A 19,705-nucleotide genomic window follows, 5' to 3' on the forward strand; every position below is an offset into this window, starting at 1 on the left:
CCTATCCTCTGATTGTAATGTTTACAGATAGGCTATCTAGGCGATATTTGTAACATTTATTTTGTATTTGGCCTGTTATATAATCATGTAGGCCTATTGAACAATTTAAACACATTGTGAACCCCAAAGTTGGAGACATGCATATAGACATTGCTGCAAACTTAAAACCGGATTAGGCCTACTCTGGAATGGCTAACTGTACAGGGGAGTGCTTTAAACTTTAATTAAAATTACACCTTTGTGTTCGGTAAGGTCTGCTGTTTATTCTGATATATGGTTTGTCATGGGTTGAGGGAAAGTTCGCGAAGCCAAGATGAATGGTTAGGGAGACGGGTGCAGAAAATAGGCTATGATTAAATTAAAGTTAGGCTACTTTTCTCGCGAACCGTTTACCACAACAACTAACCACCAACATCGTTTAAAAGCTGAGAAAAAGCTCGTTCGTGTGATACATGTGATGTCTGTGATGAATAGGCTACTCCGCAAGTAGTTCAGCAAATTTGGGTGGGACCGAAATAGGCTACCTTACAGAGCAGCAGATCAGGGCTGGCCATATCGGCTCTGATGTACATTGATTTAAATGCATCGCTTCACTACCCAACACGCGAACAAGAAAGAAAAGAAAAAAAGAAACCAATGAGCTTATGTCGCGATTTCCGATAGGCCTAGGCCTAGAGAAAAGACAGCTATTGGTAACCTAACAAGTAGGATTTGCTTTGCCTACTCTGCTGTTTGGTTGTCCCAAACTTTGAGACGACCCATACTCGCATTAACTGAATCTTATCAACCCGAACTGCGATGTTCCAAACAGAGTGACAGGATGCAATGCCTAATAATCTCACTGCCTACGGCATAACTGATACAGTGCGCCTAGGCCTACTGTTAAACACCTGAAAAATATTAAGCTGCTGTTTTCTTTTCATGACGAGCACTAGGCCTACGCTTGAATGATTTATGACTGAATGGAACGTTGCGTTTTTAAGCGCCAGAACTGCTTATCACGTCGTGTGACAAAGTTTACACCAACCATCATCTTCTAATGTAGGCCTATCCTTATGTTGAGATGTCAATTCTCTTTGCCCTAGGCTATCATTTATGTGTGAAGCATGTTTTAATTAAGACAGTACACAAGCTATTTTTATTGTTGAATGATTTCATGAATGAATTGTACGCACAGTGCGTAGGCTACAGGATTAGGGCTGGCGGCGCCACTGACCAAGGCCACAGTAGCCTGTGAACCTCTGATTTTCAAAGGGGAATCACGGCCAACGCAGGGGGCAACTCTACTCTTCAATTCCAAATTACTTTTTATTGTCTGAAGACATCTATCGCAAGAATCTAACATTCTAAGCAACAGCAAAGCAAATGCAAGCTAACCAAAGTGCAGTCGGTTCTCCCGCCATGGTTTTGTAAATCACACACCTGCTGCATCTGAAGGCCCACGCATAATAAGGCCTACGCCTAGGCACGTCCCTGTTGCACGTCACATTAATAGCTGATGCTGCCTCCCCAAAATTCCGCATCATGTGAACAGATCAGCAGGCCTGCAAATTTTCACCTCGTTTTCAGACACACGTTGCAGCAAAAAGACGTCTCATTGTTTTTTTTTTGTCGGGTCGGGTCAGGTTCGGGTAGTTAATCAGTGCATATTGAGGGTCGAGTGGGTGCAGATTGACTCTCCTGACGGGTCGGGTGGGTGCGGATGGTAAAAAATCTTACCCGGCGCAACACTACTGTTGAGCATATTGTAATGCAGCGTTGAATGGATGAATAGCTTACATAAGGGTAGCCTACCCCGCACTTTTCAAAACACACTCAAGCTTATGGTTATTGTCCCCACCACTTCTAAAAACAAACTGACGCCCTTGGTTGACAGGTGAAGTCGAGAGGCAAGGCAAATTGCAGCTCAAATTCTCATAATTTGGGAGCAATACAGTCGGTTTCTATTTGTCTTTGTAAATAGCATAAGCTACTGTTTATCTATCAGCAGCACAATGCTACAGTAGGCTATTTCCACTAAATGTTCAGCTCAATATTATGTGCAAGACGTTTACTAAGTAGGCCTATGCCAAAGCTTTGATCTCTTAGCTCCGTCACTATAACGTTACGTGTTCTCATGGTGAGATGGCATCCTGAAATATGTTTTAGACAAGGGGTGCAAGGGTCACGGAGGCTGGACAAACACGTAAATGACAAGGTAAACTAAATAATGTACTAGACCTAAGTTAGACAGGCTTTGAGGTTAAAACTATGAAAACCTGTAAGGTTAAGCTAGTCTGTCACAGTTAACTTCAAGCACAGCTTACATGCGCAGAAATTAAAATATCAGCATCACAAGATTCATTATCGGAAAATCCTGACAGCGATGCAAAGCCAAAACGAGAAAAAAAAAAAAAACTTTATACATAATGTCTTTAAATCAATTTGTTGACCTGTACAGTTTCATTTCTGCTGAGAAACTAGTTTGCCACACACACTGAACTTGAAACAAGCATTATTCAGAACACAGCTGATCAACGCGTCCCGTCTACTTTCACTTTCAATGAAATAAATGGAATAGGCCTACACTACAGGATATTCGGAAAGATGTGAAGCACAAAACCCGTCGTCATTGTCAGTATATACACATATAGTCTACCTCTCACTCACAGACCCCCCCCCCCCCACCCCCATAAAAAAACTCATCTGATCTATACGAATTGTGTAGGTCTCATTTTCAAGTCGAAAAAAATGGAATTCCTTACTTTACTTACTATCAATCTCCAAAACAATATAAGGGCCACATCTGTATTCGGGCTATGTTTGATCATTGCGGATCATGTTAGTACCATTTCAGATCTATATCAGAACCATGTCAGAACTACATCAGAACCAATTCAGCATCAGAACCAATTCAGGACCAATTTAGTACCATATCAGGACCAAGTCAGGGCCATATCAGAACCATATCAGAACTGTATCAGTATATCAGTACCATATCAGGACCACTTCAGTACTATATCAGGTCCATATCAGGACTAATTCTGTAACATATCAGGACCGATTCAGTACTATCAGGGCCGGTTCTGTGCCTGCTGTCCTGTGTTTGTCGGTGCTGTGGGTGCTCACGTTGATGGAACAGCCCAGCAGCGATCCTCTGTCTAGGGCTTTCTGGATGATGCTGTAGAGGTTGGGCTGTGGGGAGTTGAGTTTGAAGCGCTCAGCGATGCCCCCGGTGAAGTCCTCAAAGCCCTCAGTGGGAGAGCCTCCAGACAACACCTCATAGCAGCCGTTTACTCTACAGGGCACACACACACACACACACACACACACACACACACACAGAGTATGAAGTATGAATTTGTATAGTTCTAGCATTACATTAATTGTAATGTTAATGATGTTGTCTCATTGGTTCAGCCAACTGTCATTCAAATTAGACCTCCATGTGATTTTGACACACACACTCTAAAAACTGCTGGGTTGTTTCGGTGACCCAAATGCTGGGTGAAGGCATCTGGATGATGTTTTGGGTAGATTTGACCCAGCGTTGGGTTAGAAATAGAAACCCAATGCATTGGGTTACACAAAATCGAGGCTCGACCGTTAGGTCTCCATAAAAATCTAAAAAAAAATCTCTGATTCCACCATCTTTTGAATGACTGACACCGAGGGACAGACGTGTCAACATTTTCTCCATCTCCTTCCCTGTTTCAAGTAAGTAAATTCATGTCTATCACATCCATGTCAACATCATTTCATAGGCCTATAATTAACATAGTCTAATTATATTGTAATGTTACTAACATGGGCGTAGATTTAGGGCGGGACGCTAAGGACTAGTTCTAATCAAAATTTTAAGATGACAAAATTGTCCCCACCAATATTTTAGCGAACTTATTTGTACTGCTGATCATTCCGACAGCCAGCACGACAAAACAAGAAACGTCAGGGTTATCTGCATTGTGATATTCCCTTTGCCCTTCAGCATGTACATGTTTGCCCCTTTTTGTGGTTTGTAGATCAGCTATGCCACCCAAGAAGAAGAAAGGGGACATACAAAGCTTTTTCATTATGCACAATCTAAGTAGGCAAACTAGCCATACAAACTGGCGACTAGTAACCAGGCTTTCAAATTCAGATTTTAGCCTACTGTGTAAAATAACATTAGCTGTTAGGATTACCCAGGATATTGTCACAGCTAAACCTAGCTTCTGCAATCTTTCAACCAAAGTTAAGAGTCATGCTGAATATGGGTGTGCCATACGGAGAGTCGCATAGGCTATAGCAGAGAAAAGAAGCCACTAGGCTGCCAATCTTGCAGTGTATTTGTGATTGTAGCCTGCACAATGCAAAGAAATAAAAGATAAACTAAGTGCATTTCCATAGAAATTAAAAAAAAAACACCAGATATTTCTTCTATGATCTCATCCCATAAAGCTTTTCTTTGACTTGTTAGTTTTTTTGAACATTTATTTTATCTAATGACATAGCAAACATGATTAATTGAATCAACATATCCTTGCACTTGCGAAAACTATTTTTCACTAGCCTAAAACAATGAGGTCGCAAAAACAATGACTTCAGACATGACTTGCGACTCCACTCAAAAGACTTCAGACTCGGACGCTTTGAGACTCCTGAACAAGCTGTATTTCATGCAATTATTGCTTTTTTTAATCTAAATGTCATAATCATATATCGTCACAGGTGACATGCTAACCATCGCAAAGTGTTGTGCTAATGCTGGGAACAGGCAGGGATGGGCAAAAATACATCAGAATGTATTTCAAAATAAAATACCTAATAGGCCTACCCTCATTTTTAATGTATCGAAATAAAATACTGTATTTTTGAATTTAGAAAATACTCAAAATACTTTTTTCAAGGAAGTATGAAAGCACTGCAAAAAAGCTTTTTTTTATCCCAAACATTGAGCCTATAAACTATACAGTAAAAAACAATACAATTTGGCCCCTGTCATGCCATTTTGGATATACCGTATGCAAGTTCATGTAGTGTGTTTAGAATTAAGAATAATTCAAGAATTTCCATTTCCATTTAGTAATTCCATAATTTTACATCTAGCTGATGCTTATCCAAAACGACTGACAGAGCTTTCAATTCGGCAGCCGTGGCCTACTGGTTAGCGTTTCGGACTTGTAACCGGAGGGTTGCCGTTTCGAACCCCGACCCCTCATTGCTACCCGAGCGCTGCTGTTGTTGCAGGCAGCTCACTGCGCCGGGATTAGTGTGTGCTTCACCTCACTGTGTGCTGAGTGTTTCACTAATTCACAGATTGGGATAAATGCAGAGATTATATTTTCTTAAATGCAGAGATTAAAATATACTTATACTTACAATTAACCACATTATAATCAATAGGCCAAAATCATAATTGTGTATCTGTGCCGAATTTCGTAATTCAAGTCCAGTGTAGAACTGAATAAGAAACTCATATGGCTGTATATCTTGAACTTCCAGTATGTGAGAAACTTGACTTGCCTTAATATCTCCAACCTCAAGTATGCAGCTAATAAGGAAATAGAATTGTTATGTTAAAAAGATGAACTTCTCCCCACTGTGCAATGCAGAAAAGGATGCTACAAGTAAGGGAATTCAAACACACTCAACACCTTACCATCTATTGATGTCATTGTGGTTCATTGAGATATCTGACATTTTTTCTGTTAATTGGCTTGGATACAAAAAGACATTGTTGCCTTTGTCGGTGTCCTTATGTGAACTTGCATAGGTAACCTTGCTCATCTTTACTTGCGTACGACTTCACACCAGTGCTTCAGGGCAGCCGTGGCCTACTGGTTAGCGCTTCGGACTTGTGACCGGCGGGTTGCCGGTTCAAACCCCGATCAGTAGGCACGGCTGAAGGCACCTAACCCCTCACTGCTCCCTGAGCGCCGCTGTTGTTGCAGGCAGCTCACTGCGCCGTGATTAGTGGGTACCTCACTGTGTGTTCACTGTGTGCTGAGTGTGTTTCACTAATTCACAGATTGGGATAAATGCAGAGACCAAATTTCCCTCACGGGATCAAAAGAGTATTTATACTTATACTTATACTTCAGACCAGAGCTGATGCTTCAGCAAAGGCCGTCACTGAAAAGCTGTGAATGTCGTTGAACACAGCTGTTCTCACATTAGCTGATTGCAATAAACATTAACCATTGTTGCCTAATTACCAATTATTCATTACACCTGTGTGTAGTATCTACTTTTTTTTAGTGTTTTTCACATATAGTATTTTGCAGTATTTTTAAAATACAAAGATACACACCAATAAAGTATTTTGATACATAATACAGAGCCATTTCCTTCAACCCAATAAAATAAAAATGACAAAATACTATTTTGTATTTGAAATACATATTACATGTTTCAGAAATCTTGACATGTCTAAGTTTTGGGTTGCAATATACAGGTAGTGGGCTCTCTGTTAATTTTAATGAGTAAGCCTAAAGTTACAGCATTTCTATCACAATTGACCAGACTTTCACCTTTGGCCTGCTTTTAACAAAATTCTGGCTATGATTGTTCCTTGTATTGCATCATGAGCCATCACTGTGCCTATTGCATTCTACTGTTGTTAGCCTTAAGCCTAGCTCAGTCATTATGTTATACCACATCACCCTCCATTAGAAGTGCAATGAGCTGCATTGCGCATAATAAACTGCATTTAGAATTCCAAATTCATATTTATAGATATTTTGGTGAAAGTAACTCAAAAGTAATACAATAGTAGTGTAATGCCTTACAGTTCAGATACATATTATAATGTAACAAATTACTTTGAAATGACAGTAATGAGTAATACATAATACGATTTTGAAGTAACTTGCCCAACACTGATGACAACCATCACTTTCTATGTATGTCTGTGTTTGTGTGTGTGTGTGTGTTTGTGTGTGTGGAGGGTCAATCAAATTCTATGATTGCCACTGATGTGAATGATCTCACAAATCACACAAACCAAATCAAGTTTTAAAAAATCGAAAAGTATCGAAATTGAGATTCTTCACTTAGTATTGGTATTGAAACACTAATGTTGGTATTGTGACAACAGGAGTTGAGGATGTGTCCCCACCAAAGCTGAGACCAAACCTACGCCCTTGGTTACTAACATTATTAAGGATTGTTGTTAACGTTATTGTTGAAGGTCATCATTTGTAATGTTAACTTAGCTGTTAGGATGGGAATTGTAACTTGGCATGCACTAGTATTAATGATATTAACACGTTATAACCAATTCACATTTTCTTGAAGAACCCAAAATGATATGAATGTAAAATAATGTCAATTGCTGAATAGTCATGGGTTAACTTAGGTAAAGTTAGAAGCTAGGCTAATTAACGTTGCTCAACTCTTTGCCTAGCAAAAGCTAGCTAGCCATAGTGAAACATTATTCATGTAGCTGCTAACGTTACTGTAACGTTAGGTAACATTAATGAAAATAATGTATTAGCGGAAATCAAATCAAATCAAATCTTAAAGAAGCACTGAAAGATAGTGAACACGTTTCTCTGCATGAGTGTCTTTCTGGAGAGATTAGCTAAAGTTAGCTTCATTTCCCATGTTTAACAGCCTAAACTAGCTAAGATTAACTATAGTTCTAGTGGTCATAATATTAGACAGTAAATCTGCAAGTAACATAGAGGATTGAGGCAGGGAAGTCATTTGTGATGATGTTATAATTTGGGCTCAAATTAATGTGGCCAGAGTTGCCAATGGGTCATTCCACGTCAATTCAACCAGGGCCCACACACTTAGGTCTCAAAAATTCTGAAAAAAATACCAGGTGTACCTATGTTACCCAGGAGACACACTGTAAAATTACTCTTATGTAAGATCAATACTTTCCAAGATACAGCCAGTTTTACAGGGGGAGGGCGTGTCGATTTTGTTCGGCCTCTTTTTTTTGTCAAAGTTCACAAGCCCACAGCGCAAGAACTAAACCATGTAGGAGGCTCACATTTTGCATGCTGGTACATAAATAGGAATAATATGTAGCAAAATCGTCACGTTTGGTCTGGATGATCCTTCATGGTCATAGCTGTCCCTCAAAAGTTGATAAAAAATGTATTGGAGTTTTTGGCTGGGCTCTGTTTAGGCCTTCAGAAGACATATTTGTACTCAACATAGGCTCTTGATTTATTTTCCTTACTGAGATAAGTAGAAACACTCTCACAACAATGACAAAACAAAAAACAATGAACAGAAAATAAATTCCTTCAGGGTCTGAACAGCAGACCTTACAAGTCTGAAAAATCATTTTGGATCTCATTTTCAGAGCACCCAAACACCTTGTGGGAATATGCAAAGATTTTTTTAAATATATTTTTCTTTATTTTCCATTATCCCTTCTTTTTAAAAAAACACCAATTTGACTTGTCTTATGCAAATCTTTCTTTTTTACTTTCCACCCTGAATGTAGGCAAAATGCACCATTGAGATCAATATGTTTTGTATAGAGCTACCACAGGGTACTCTATACAACCACAGGTGGCACTGTGGTAACTCTATATAAAACATATTGATGTCAATGGGGCATTTTGCCCATGTTCAGGGTGGAAAGTTCTTTGGTTGATAGACATTTGATTAATAGCTTACTGTAGTTTGATTTGATTTATTTAATTGTATTAATAATTATTATATAATAATTAGTATTAATAATTCCTTATACACATGCAAAGCCATCAAATTTTTCAAAAATTTCCCTCACGGGATCAAAAAGTATATATACTTAAATACAATCAACCGACATCATAGAGACGGTGACTTCAGTGGAAATTCTCTTCCCGGATAATGAGTTTCCTGGCTGTCAAAAGCCACGCACATGAAGCAGAGAGGTCAAGGGTCAAGGCCTGATTAACAACTATTCAGCCAACAATAACATCCTATTAGCACAATGAAACAATTAGTGTGTGTCTGTGTATGTTTCTGTGTGGATAATATGGCATTATTAAAATATGAAATGCATTTTGTGATCGTTTTTGGCTATTATGTGTTGCTTATGTGATTATTTTGTGATTGATTAGCTCATTTTAAATATGTTTATGTGATTATTTTGTGATTGATAGCTCATTTTCTCCAGGACATTGTGATCTCATTCTCCAGCCTCCACATTCCTTCCAGCCCAGCCTCCAGCCCCATCATCTGGAGTTTGGAGCTACCATTCCTATAACGCCCACTCCTATCACCCCAAAACAAAGGATGAACTCACGCCTTACTGACCCTCCCCCCCCCATTACACAATACTCAAAACATCCTCTTTCTACAGTAAGATTCAGGAACTGGAGAATCTGGCTCGAGACCCCATGATAACACGACAATGTCATAAGCCGCACACATGATAAATGATGTAAATCATCAAAACCACATCTGGCCTCGGAAGAACTGAAGCACTTTGTTTGTGACGCCGTCGTCCACATGCCTGAGAGTCATCACTGTGTGAACACTAAGAGACTAGAATATTTTTTTTTGTTTATTATTGGGAATAGGCCTGTGTTTTGTACATAGAACAATGACACATGTGTCCATAATTCTTATTTTTTGGGGGGATTTTATGGCATAGGCCTCCACCATTAAATCAGACCAAAATAATGTTATAAGCTTACTCCATTAGAAAAAGAACACCATGTAACTAGAAATGCAATTCCAAGGAATTACCAGTGCATGAAAATGCAAAAGTTGTGATGTAAAATATCATGTATAGTTAAAACAGATAATACAGAGATGGTTACTACGGTGATGCTAGGATAGACATGGTGGTTGCATAGCTTAATAAAAGTTGATAGTTTAAAAGTAGACCATTGAATGTAGATAGTTTAAATATTGTTGATAGACAGCTAGTTTAATGGTAGTTTAAAAGTAGACCGTTTAAAAGTTGAATGTATAGTTTAAAAGTTGTTGATAGACAGCTAGTTTAATAGATAGGTAGTTTAATGATTGTTTAAAAGTAGACCCTTTAAAAGTTGAATGTAAAAAGTTCAGTAGTTTAATGGGTTAAATTGTTTAACAGTGGATTATTGTAGTGAGGACTTTATTTTGAAACAGTTTTGGGCAGAGGAAACAGTTGAATAGGATGTGTAGTCTTAATTGACCCAGATTGTATGCTTAAAGCATTAGGCTGCAGGTGGCCTGAACACCTGGCATAGGATTCTAATTGCTTAATGGCCGTATTATGATGTCACAATAGGCAATGTTAAGTCTATGGGGATTTTTAAAACGTTTTTCTTTAATAGTTTAAAAAGTATAAAAGTTGAAAAGACATAGCAACCTGATACGTTTGAAGACCTACGTTACAAAGTTTGAATGAAGTTTCTAAGTTAAACTGTTCAAGAGAAATTGCGTATGGAAAAATTGGTAAGCGGAATAATAATAATAAGAAAAATACGTTTTTGCCTAGGAAGAACAGTACAGTGCATTTTCATGCACTGTAATTAATGATATCATAAAGGCAGTAGCTTAACAATTAGGATAGAACACATCATAATTGGCCTGTCATAATGACTCTCAATTGGCCTGGGTGTTCTTCATGATTGAGTCTATGTGGGAGGGACCAAACATACGACCACTCAATGTTTGTTCAGACCCTCCAAAATATATTCTACCCTTTTTCATTAGAATAGAACACAAAGTAATTGTGATGTCATAAAGGCTTATGCTTTGTCCAGCCATTCACTATTAAAACAGAACACAGAGTGATTGTGATGTCATAAAGATCCTTACTTGGCATAGGCCTTCTCCAGTAGGGCACTCCAGAACTCTGAGCCCTCTGCTGAGTGCACAAACAGCAGCTTTCCATCCCTCACAGGCAACCGGTCGTCAATGACAACATCCACCCACTCACCATACTGCCAGATCTGATGACAGAAATGCTTAATTGTTATTATTTGTTTATAATTATGACTGTTTCTGTATGATACACATCATGACACCTGAAAAATACTAAATTTCATGTTCATATATTCATATAATACATAGAAACTCAGGACACCCATCCAGACAGACATATACACTGACACACTAAATTAAGAGAGAAAGACAAGAAGGACAGTGAGAAAAGTGCAGAAAAAATACTGTTTAATGAATCACCTGGAAGTGAAATATTCCGGCATAGTTGTGGTCAAAGCTCTGTCCGTGTGGTACCACTCGATTCAGAACCTCTTTATTTAGAGTGAGAGAGGCGATAGCTGCCAGTAACCAGCAGTCACCTGCAGAGGGAGAGAGAGAAAGAGAGAGATAGATAAAGAGAGAAAGATAGAGAGAGATGGATTAAGAGTGAAAGAGAGGGAAGGAAAGTGAGAGAGAGAGAGATTGATTTAATTTGATTTGTAGCTCTTTTGTTGTTGCATGTTTAATATCAAAGGAGTCTAACACCTAATCTTTTTACTAATATATATAATAAAATATAAATTCTGCTTCTCAACTACAAGTCCCTTCATGCTCTGGCCCCTAAATACCTTCCTGATCTACTTCACCCCTACACCCCTCTGCAGTCCCTCCGATCATCCAACAAGGACCAGCTGGCTATACCCCACCAGACTTAACACTTTAGGGACAGGGCCTTTTGTGTGCCAGCCCCAAATCTTTGGAACCAGCTTCCTCCTCACAGCCGCTGTGGGCCTGTTCTGAAAACACCTCAAAACACACCTTTTCACTGAGGCCTTTGGCCTCTAATCCCCTCATCATCCCACCCAGCGCTCCTGCACACACCCACACACACATGCACACACACCACCCCTTCTTGTAAAGTGACCTCGAGTTTCTAGAAAGGCGATATATAAAACTAATTTGTTGTTGTTGTTGTTGTTGTAGTTGTTGTAGTTATTAGACTTAATTCACACACATGCTTTTAGTCAACAACAGTTTAGTGACCTTACTGAGAAACATTTACATTTACTTAACATTTGACCTTGTACGCTGACTTGCAACACACACACACACACACACACACACACACACACACACACACACACACACACACGCACACTCACACAGAAATATGCAAAAACAACCCCTCAATGCATGAACAAACATGCACAGGCATAGTTCCAGTCTAGTTTCCCATCCAGAGCAATCTTTAAGCTCAGTTACATGAGAGAGAGAGAGACAGAGAGAAGGAGAGAGAGAGAAAGAGAGAGGGAGTGGGAGAAAAGAGAGCAAAGAGAGAGGCCCACTCCCACTTTATCTTTCTGCTTCACTTCACACTGGGTGACCTTTGGAATAACTCACATAGTTTTCTTGTCTAAATTGCTTAATCAAATCTCCCCATCGTCAGAAGCAAACAAGAACACTTCCTGATTCCTCCTCCTCAGCTTTTTACTGTTTACACTGTTCACTGTTTACTGTGTGTGTTTACTTCCTCTGACTTTATTTACACCACTCCAGGACGTACTCTCATGTTACCTTTCCACTCACACACAGCAGATTAGCATTTAATGTTATTTACTTTTACTCACTTACATATATGTCAATTTTATTACAAGGGATTTCATTACCCCCAGAGCAACTTGGGGTTAAGTGTGTCGCTCAAGGGCACAACGGTGCAAGCTGGGAGTTTTGTAAATAAACGATAACGAGAAGGTCAGATCCTCTGTATGTAAACAAAGACAGATTATATAAATGTAAAAGTAACCCCCCCCTCCCCCCCCCCCCGGTCTGTTAGCTTGCAGCGGCTCTGTAATCAGGCGTCTGTTTGTTGTGCCAGGGAGATGATTGGGCCTGTGAAGGGGGCTGAAATGCCTAGATAAAGAGCAGATTAGTCCTCCTGCTCTAACAGCAGCACCAGACCGGGGGAAACACAGGGCAGTGCAGGACACACTGCACTGGAAGAAACTTTTACTTGTGACCATCTGAACAGCGTGTGAACTGAACGTGTGTGTATGTGGGGGGGGGGGGGGGGGTCTGTGTGTGTGTGCGTGTGTGTGTGAGAGCGTGTGCAAATATGTGTTTGTGGGTGTGTGAGTGTGGGTGTGTGCATGTGTGTGTGATCGTGTGTATGTGTGCATGTGTGAGTGTGTGTGTGTGTGATCGTGGGCATGTGTGTGTATGTGTGTGTGTGTGTGTGTGTGTGTGATCGTGTGTATGTGCGTGTGTGTGTGAGAGCGTGTGCAAATATGTGTTTGTGGGTGTGTGAGTGTGGGTGTGTGCATGTGTGTGTGATCGTGTGTATGTGTGCATGTGTGAGTGTGTGTGTGTGTGATCGTGGGCATGTGTGTGTATGTGTGTGTGTGTGTGTGTGTGTGTGTGTGTGTGTGTGTGTGTGTGTGATCGTGTGTATGTGTGCGTGTGTGTCTGTGATCGTGTGTATGTGTGCGTGTGTGTCTGTGTGTGTGTGTGTGTGTGTGTGTGTGTGTGTGTGTGTGTGTGTGTGTGTGCACGTATGTGTTCCATATTACACTGAGCTGGTTTATGTCACTAACTTTAGAAGAATCATATCAATCACAAACCATGTGAGTGGTGGCCTATTCAGAATATTGGGCTGGTGCAGTGAAGACATATTTCCCACAGTGTTGCATGCTGGAATTGGTCATTGTTGACACTGCTATATCACAGATCCCAGAGGATTTCAAAGATTCCACCAGCTTCCTCCAACCAACTAGGCTGGCAGAACTCTAAAATAGCTTTTCAGAGTTCCAGCAGAAGACTTGAAGCTTATTCTGGAACATTCTTCTTTTGTGATGATAGGAAACTGTAAACAAATACAACTGTGACACTTGCTCTATCTCAGAGGGGGGAGTCACAATGAGGCCACAACCACAGCAGAGAAGGCCTCAAAGACATTCCTGGAACAAGATGCTTTCCATATTCCCGAATAAAAATCCCAGACTTTTCCAGTCTTGCCAAAACTTATTTCCTGATTTTTTGTTTTATCTTAGTCATGTACTTTTCTGTATTTTTTATTATTAAAGTATAATAGTTCTGTATATTTATATTTTTAAAGATAAGTCTATATTGTGTAATTTGACCTTTGACCTTGATATGTGTTAAATATTGCACAATATTGACTTTAGCCAGTCTTTTCAACACCCTTATGTAAATTACCATACTGTACTTTTGTAGGTCTGGAAAATATCACTTTTTGATTTCATACATTCCTAGACCCGAACAAGGACTCTGTGCAATAACAGCTATCTCTCACTCTTCTCTTGTCCTCTCAAACATCTCACTCTTCTCTTGTCCTGTCAAACATCTCACTCTTTTCTTATCCTCTCAAACATCTCACTCTAAACCAGTGTGAAAATGGACACATGACAGGTGGGGCGCCACGAACAGGAGGACATTTGTCTTTTTTTTGCCTATCTTTCTTGACAAGGAAGATCATACCCCTTATTAGAATTCTCTGATCATACATTGAAAACAAAACAGTGTCATAAACAGGCCTACATAAAAAATAAAATAAAGCACCATCAGATCCAGAGGACTGAGATGGCAAATGTAACGTGGAACCAAAATGTGACAATAATATTTCAATGTTACCATTTTTCTGGGGTGATGGGGTCAGGTGGGGCTTGAAAATGTCCCACCTCCAAAGTGGGAAATAACGGAAAGCTTAAAAAACATCTCACTCTAAACACACTCATCTCTTATCCTCTCAAACCCAGGCGACCTAGTAGCTTACAGAGACGACATCAGCATAAATGTAAATATGTGTCCTGAGCTTGAGTGCACTCACATGGAATATAATCATAATCCTGTTATGGGTGATTATATCACTATGAAAATGAATTTATTTTATTTCACTTGGCCATTTTTCTTCCTGCGGAGCAATGGTCTCTGTTTACAAATTAACATGAATCTTGCGGCTCATTGTGTGGAATTGAATTTTCCGTGCTTGTTAGAGATTCCTGATAGTCACAAGAGAAGGTTCTAATTTTAGAGGGGGGCAGAAAGAGAAAGAGAGAGAGAGAGAGAGAGAGCAGTATTAAGCAGATAGTAAGTTACGAATGTTAAGAATAACAAACTTCCATAATTTTGTATGAAGTCTTCATTCTGGCCCTAACGTCATTCCATGCACTTGCTCACTCATAACTCTCGCCACAATGGAATGCAAATATGTTCTTTCCATATTGTTTCTTGTCTGCGTTTACACGTACAGGACATCCTGACAGATTCCCCATAACCATCAGGGAACAACCCGCTTGAGGAACGGACATGAGTAAGGCAATTCAAATACTTTTTGTCAGATACAGTAGGCTACACGTTTTAAGTGTGTGTGTATGTAGGCTATGTGTGTGTGAACCGCTTCTTTGCTCGCTTTGAAGCACAAAACAGCACCTGCCCACAGAAGACCCATCCCCCTCTACATGAGCAGCCCCTGTGCCTCTCTGCCGACAGCGTGAAGAGGACACTTGCTGCTATCAACACCCGTAAGGCAACAGGTCCAGACAACATCCCAGGTCGTGCGCTGAAGGACTGTGCAGGGGAGCTTAAGGATGTCTTCACAGACATCTTTAACACTTCCCTGAAGCAAGCCATCGTCCCATCATGTTTCAAAGCTGCCACCATCATACCTGTGCCGAAGAAAACTGCTCCATCCTGCTTCAATGACTACCGCCCTGTGGCACTGACACCCATCATCATGAAGTGCTTTGAGCGGCTTGTCATGTCACATATCAAAGCCATTCTCCCCCCCACCCTGGACCCCTTCCAGTTTGCATACCGAGCCAAGCGGTCTACAGAGGATGCAATCTGCTCTGCCCTCCACCCAGCCCTCACCCACCTGGAAAAAAGAGACTCATATGTGAGATTGCTGTTTATAGACTTCAGTTCTGCATTCAACACCATAATACCACAACAACTCATCTGCAAACTTGACAAACTGGGACTCAGTACCTACCTCTGCAACTGGCTACTGGACTTCCTCTGTCAGAGGCCCCAAGTAGTACGTGTTGGCAACAATACCTCAAGCAGCATCACACTGAGCACAGGGGCCCCCCAAGGCTGCGTGCTCAGTCCGCTGCTCTTCACCCTGCTGACGCATGACTGCACTGCAACCTACAGCAACAATCACATAGTGAAATTTGCTGACGACACAACTCTGGTGGGTCTCATCACCAAGGGCGACGAGACTCAATACAGGTTGGAGGTCGACCATCTGACCACGTGGTGCAGGGACAACAACCTCCTGCTGAACGTCAGCAAGACCAAAGAGATTGTTGTTGACTTCCGGAGAGGTCACACCCAACACCTGCCACTGACCATCGACGGTGCTGTGGTGGAGAGAGCGAGCAGCACCAAATTCCTGGGGGTGCACATCAGTGAAGACCTCTCCTGGACCACCAACACTGCATCACTGGCGAAGAGAGCTCAGCGCCGCCTGTACTTCCTGCGGAAACTCAGGCGAGCAAGTGCTCCACCAGCCATCATGACCACATTCTACCGAGGTACCATCGAGAGCATCCTCTCCAGCTGTATCGCTGTGTGGGGCGGAAGCTGCACTGAATACAACAGGAAAGCCCTGCAGCGCATAGTGAACACAGCTGGAAGGATTATTGGTGCTTCACTCCCCTCCCTGAAGGACATTTACACCACCCACCTCACCCGCAAGGCGACCAAAATTGTGAGTGATGCAAGTCACCCCGCTCACAATCTGTTTGATCTACTGCCCTCTGGGAAGAGGTACAGAAGCCTGCGCTCCCGCACTACCAGACTCACCAACAGCTTCATACACCAAGCCGTAAGGATGCTGAACTCTCTCCCTCCTCTCCCCCCTCCACCCTCAGCTACATAACATCCTGGACATTGGACCCAAAATGGCCACCTGCACTACTCCACTTGCACACTTGCACACTTGCACACTTGTACACTTTACAACTGGTGTTGTTGTCCTGAAAACACAACACTTCTGCTGCTCTTACATAACTTGCACCACTATGCCACTTTCTTCTTACTTAGGTCAAACAGAACTACCCAAGCCTTTTATTGGCCTGTATTTGCACTAGTATTTTTATTGACTGTCTATGCACAATTTCAACCACATTTTGCTGCTCTTATTTTTTCATTATTATATGTGCCCTCTTATTTACTTATTTACTTACTTTTTTATTTACTTTTTTGTTTACTTGAATGTTATGTTTGTCTGTGGACCTAAATTGGTAAAATATGTCTTGTCTTCACCGTGGGATAGTGAGAAACGTAATTTCGATCTCTTTGTATGTCTGGAACATGTGAAGAAATTGACAATAAAGCTGACTTTGACTTTGACTTTTTGACTTTGTGTGTGTGTGTCTTACCAAGAGATCCTTGACAGATGTCTGTTCTTGTTGCTCCTTCAACTATAAACTGTGGACTGGCAGTCAGTTCCTGTAACACACACGCATGTACACACACACACACACACACACACCTCCTTAAGTGTAGCCTATCTGACCAAAAAAAAATATTTGAATGTATAACAAATCTTGAATTGAGTAAACACAAGGGTGTGCAGAAATGTATGTGTGTGTTTAGGATAATCTATGGTCTATAGCCTATATAAAACAACCAGCACTCACGCTGATTATTCCTATTTCAGTTGTGCCTGCTGCCTAAATTTACGCAAATGAATTAGACAGCTCAAAGAAACTGATTTTCAATATTCCAAAGTAGCCTAACCTTGAACGTAGCCTATACGGTTCACATTGGTTTCACAGCAACATAGCCTAATTCAAATGCATTTAAAACATTGTTATGTTTAGTGAGCCTACCGCTGGTCTCTTCCACTCAACGCCTTCAATTTTGTAGGAGTCAGGTCCGAGTTCATCGAAGCCCAGCGAGGATACGGTCGCGCCGAACATGTAATCTTCGAAGAGAGTGCCGCTTTCCAGGCACTGCCGTTTCAGCGCCTCGTAGTCCTGATCCAAGTACGGAACAGCATGGCTGTTCGATCCGAAACCTTCCGCCTTGGTCCGGTTGTGCTGCAGTTTAGACGCGATACCTGACATGTTCAACAGCAATAGCAAGCGAACAGATTCAAGCCTACCTGAGGACAGAGAGTTTTTAGGCAGAGGTGCTGAGCGCCCCACGCATGATTAAACTTCCGCACAGAAATCCTTTGAATGGGCAGGGGTCTGCGTTGCGATACAGATTTTTTTAAATATTTATTTTATTTGAAGCAGGACTCAAATGATTGGATTGGACTAGTGGCCTCTGTATGGTAGTTTACAGTAAATGGGCCGCCCAATCCCTGGCCCTGACGTCGTCGGAGTGCAATAGGTCATTTCTGTTCTGGAGTCAGTTCAGTTCTGTAGCCTGCAGTGTGTTTTTTTTATTATAGGCCTGGTGTCACTTTTGCAACAACTACTGGCGATCTTTTGCAAAACTCTACACATTAATCACAAAACCTTACACCACTCCTGAAAAAAAGTCTATATCTTGCAAAAGCATATCATCCATGCCAAACACTTCCAACTTTTTTTAAATGGTGTTTTTGTGTCAAAACAGTTAACACAACCATCATGTGATGTGAAAGAAAAGGCACAAAGCCTACTGAACACTGTAGCAGGCTAAAAGTTACTTAGCTGATAGCCATACTAAATGAATAATCAATATCAATAATAACAATAAACTCATTAAACTAATGCGCTATTCAGACACGTACACTAGCTATCTCTCTCTCCAAATATGATTTTATTTAGGCCAATGCAAACAAGCCAAATTGTCCTAAATTACTTTATTTCTAATGTGAAGTTCATGAACACATCTCTACTAATATACTAACAAAATGTAACAGATGGTAGAGACAAATTTAAAAAAAGTAAAGAAATGAAAAGTTACTACTATAGTGGCATTACTGTAAAGGTTTCTCAGACTGAGCATCTGAAACATCCTTTTGAAGTTCAGCTCCACCTTGTGGACAAATAATGTTACTTCACACCAGTTTGGCCTTTGACCTTGCCCTATACACCTCTCTCTCTTGCTCTCACACACACACACACACACACACACACACACACACACACACACACACACTCTGGATACTTTATATATATATATATATATATATATATATATATATATATTTATGTTGCAAAATATCATTCAGACACAGTGTGCAGTAATGGCCTGAGCTGTTTGAAATAATTTTGACAAACAAAAAAAACAACACATTTGCCAACGCATTTCTACATACACAAGTACATAATAGTGAATCTTGATATTGTAAACAAGTATATGCGAGTTTCACCATGCAAATTATTCAACCCCAAAACAGAAAAAGTTGGGACGTTGTGTAAAATGCAAATAAAAACAGAATGTCATAATATACAAGTCTTGTAAACCCATATTTAGCAGCAAAAAGGACATACAGTAGACAACATGTCAAATGTTGAAAATGAAAATGTGGACTATTTCATGGAAAGTATACAGTATGTTAATTTTGAATTTGATGCCAGCAACATGTTTCAAAAAAAGTTGGGACGGGAGCATGTTTACCACTGTGCTGCTTCACCTCTTCATTTAACACAATTCTGTAAATGTTTATGAACTGAGGAGACCATTTGCTACAGTTTTGAGAATGACATTTTGTCCCATTAATCCCCATAATATTTCAGTTTCTTAACAGTATGGGGTATTCTTAGTCATGTTTTTCATTCCATTATGCACCTAATTTGACAAATCTGGACTGCAGACAAGCCATCTTAGCACATGGACTCTTCCTCTATGGAGAAATGCTATTTAAATATGTGCAGAATTCATTTTGCCATTGTTTTCCTGAAATATTTAAGGT

At 40.5% G+C, this 19,705-nt stretch overlaps 3 protein-coding genes across 30 annotated transcripts in view; all 3 read right to left on the reverse strand.

The window, feature by feature from the left end:
- The window catches only part of LOC121719428 (calpain-2 catalytic subunit-like), a 35,762-nt gene extending 17,614 nt beyond the window's left edge, over positions 1–18,148 (reverse strand). Inside the window, exons 1-5 of one of the 3 annotated variants that reach the window (XR_006034265.1) lie at positions 17,685–18,148; positions 17,232–17,301; positions 11,089–11,207; positions 10,723–10,856; positions 3,109–3,277 (exon numbers count right to left, since the gene is read on the reverse strand). Coding sequence is in view for 2 of the 3 variants with exons in the window: in XM_042105054.1 (XP_041960988.1) it covers positions 3,109–3,277; positions 10,723–10,856; positions 11,089–11,207; positions 17,232–17,301; positions 17,685–17,921 (729 nt within the window). In the remaining variant the exon portion in view is untranslated. The remainder of the gene's footprint in view (positions 1–3,108; positions 3,278–10,722; positions 10,857–11,088; positions 11,208–17,231; positions 17,302–17,684) is intronic. The other 2 variants (XM_042105054.1, XM_042105055.1) reach the window with 2 other exon arrangements.
- Positions 1–19,705, reverse strand: part of LOC121719407 (NACHT, LRR and PYD domains-containing protein 3-like) — an 851,137-nt gene that overhangs the window by 495,031 nt on the left and 336,401 nt on the right. The window lies entirely within an intron of this gene.
- The window catches only part of LOC121719377 (NACHT, LRR and PYD domains-containing protein 12-like), a 732,803-nt gene that overhangs the window by 367,838 nt on the left and 345,260 nt on the right, over positions 1–19,705 (reverse strand). The gene's annotated exons all lie outside the window — the stretch shown is intronic.

This window comes from Alosa sapidissima, chromosome 9 (assembly GCF_018492685.1).
Source record: "Alosa sapidissima isolate fAloSap1 chromosome 9, fAloSap1.pri, whole genome shotgun sequence".
Lineage (NCBI taxonomy): Eukaryota > Metazoa > Chordata > Actinopteri > Clupeiformes > Clupeidae > Alosa > Alosa sapidissima.